The sequence below is a fragment of the Sinocyclocheilus rhinocerous genome, unplaced genomic scaffold (assembly GCF_001515625.1).
Source record: "Sinocyclocheilus rhinocerous isolate Xijiao unplaced genomic scaffold, SAMN03320098_v1.1 scaffold340, whole genome shotgun sequence".
NCBI classification, from domain to species: domain Eukaryota; kingdom Metazoa; phylum Chordata; class Actinopteri; order Cypriniformes; family Cyprinidae; genus Sinocyclocheilus; species Sinocyclocheilus rhinocerous.
The window spans coordinates 948,644-950,907 of record NW_015670980.1 but is presented as its reverse complement, the minus strand read 5'-3'; the positions used below and the strand labels follow the sequence as shown (position 1 = coordinate 950,907).

At 40.1% G+C, this 2,264-nt stretch overlaps 1 protein-coding gene across 1 annotated transcript in view; it reads right to left on the bottom strand.

The window, feature by feature from the left end:
* Positions 1–1,576, bottom strand: part of LOC107734488 (kalirin-like) — a gene marked incomplete at its 3' end in the record, with an annotated part of 179,489 nt that extends 177,913 nt beyond the window's left edge. The window contains exon 1 of the mRNA XM_016546460.1: positions 1,376–1,576. Coding sequence (XP_016401946.1) covers positions 1,376–1,442 — 67 coding nt within the window. The remainder of the gene's footprint in view (positions 1–1,375) is intronic.
* Between the last annotated feature and the right edge of the window lie 688 nt (positions 1,577–2,264).

The following is a 2,264-nucleotide window of genomic DNA, read 5'->3' as shown; positions in this document are numbered from 1 at the left end:
GTGTGAGTGAGTGAGTGTGTGTGTGTGTGTGTGTGTGTGTGTGTATGAGAGAGTGAGTGTAGTGTACCAGAATCCTGACCTATAGCCCGCTGTGTAAAGCTGCAGGGTTTATGCATCACTCCTCAGCAGGGGTCTTACAGCCTGGACCACTTACTTTAACATTAGCATTTCTACCAGCCATTTCCTCTCTGTAAACTCCAGAAACACTGCACATTATACGAGCTCTTGCCTCTATTCTGACCCTGTACGTCAAGGGCTGTTGTGACATCGTTGCTAATATATGACAACTGCACTCAACATACACATTATAAATATTTATGTTCACTTTGCAAAAACAATAAGAGCAACATAAATGGTTGAAATACATCAAGGAATTTGCTTGTTACAAATGGGCATGTGGCAACAATTACAGAATCGCCAGACCTAAAATCTGTAAACTCCTGAATTCATTGACTAATCTTTCAAAGACCGAGAGCTTATAGAAAAGGCTGGTTTTTAAGCAATTTAGCTATAAAAGCCTCCCTCAAACTGGGGTAAAGCACACATCCCAGCAAAAACTTTGTGGCACTTCCAACACTCACAAGCAATGAGCTTGTAGATAAATGACACATTAAACAGAGGTGTGTTTGTAATTAGCTCCTTCCCAATCACTGTCCCATGAGCCCAGCACGAAGCCCAGTTAAGTACACAAAAGTGACAGTGATTTGACACTTCGTCAGACTTAATATATGGCAACGAACCAGCCATTTTGTCTACTACAGCATGCAAATTGATAACCACAATCCTGAGAAATGATGCATGAGATGTTACCAAGTAGTTATATGGTGCTGTTCACGAGATATGGGCTGGGCTTGGTTTTCAGAGCAGGGCTAGAGCTCATTGTAGCTGTCAGTCCCAACAGGATAACGGTCCTAATGCTCAGCATCCCCATCACACAACCTGCACCTCAAGCATCCTTAAACCACACAATGCCATGATGTATCCCATTAGTTTCAATTTAACTTCGGCTTTCATCTTTTTCTTCAATCTCCTTTTGAGTTTATTAAAAGGTCTATCTCTTTCTCAGTGCATGCAGTTTCAATTTAGTGTTCTTTACAAACAAAAACTGCATTGCCAAAACAGCGCCAAATAAACGAAATAAAATAACAAAATTTAATAAATGAGAAAAAAAGGCATTAACTGAATAAAATATGATTACATATCTATGAAAATAAATATAATGAGCACTTGGTAAATTAAGGAGGAATAGCCTACATTGCGAAGGTAACTGGGAGTTGAAGAAAGGATGAAAAATAAGACAAGTGCGCCGATAATTGTAATATGAGCCAGCGTTTCTACAGAGATCACGGTCTCTCCATCTCTCCTCTCATCGTACCTGCTTTGAAGAAGGCATCCGTGTCTGAATCATTGGGTCCGTCCTCCGCCGCTTCAGCAGAATTCATCTTTCCTCTTAGATCTCACAGTTCAAGATAACGGGATAATATATCCAGATTCAGCGCTCCATCATCTCTGTATTTCTGTGTTGTGATGGCACAGCCCTCGATCAGAGCGACAAAGCGCAGCTCTGCATTGCCTTCTATTGTCTCCAGATGCGCCTCTCCTCCTCAGATCGCTCTTTTCGCTTCTTTTGAGTCGGTTCTTTTGAACCGGTTCACCAATTGGACTGGTCGATTCTTTCGCGAATTGGTCTGATCCGGTCGGAGTGGTTCTCAGAAAGAGAGAGAAAAAGAAAATATCAAAAGACAGAATTGTGGATGTGCATAGGTGCTATTTACAGATGAAAAGTTTTGATAAGTTATCTTGTCCGACAACGAGATTTAAGGCAAAACGGCGGCTGTCTTTTTTTAACGGTGGGTACTGTATATGGTTTGTGTTAGGCTACACTGTAATCACAACTTTATTAGAAACAAGAGAGACATGCTTAATTACACCCAAAGTAGGTTATTTCTGCAAATAGCCTAATGATAGCAATAAGAAAATCAGCATTTGCCTGAGTGGTATTTTCAACTTGCAAAGAAAAGCAAATGAAACAGGACTTCATGTTACATTAGCCTCACTTAGTGTGAATTATAAAACACATCGAAATTGAATGCTGTGAATTAGCCTCATGTAGGCTGACTTAATCAAAACAGTATAAAGAAATACGTTGCATACATCGGCATATATTGTTTAAAGATTTTCACTTGGGTACGGGTGTGACGTAAAAGTACCGATGAATATTTTCTGAACCGCTTAATTTAAATGAACCGCTCAAAAGAACCGAT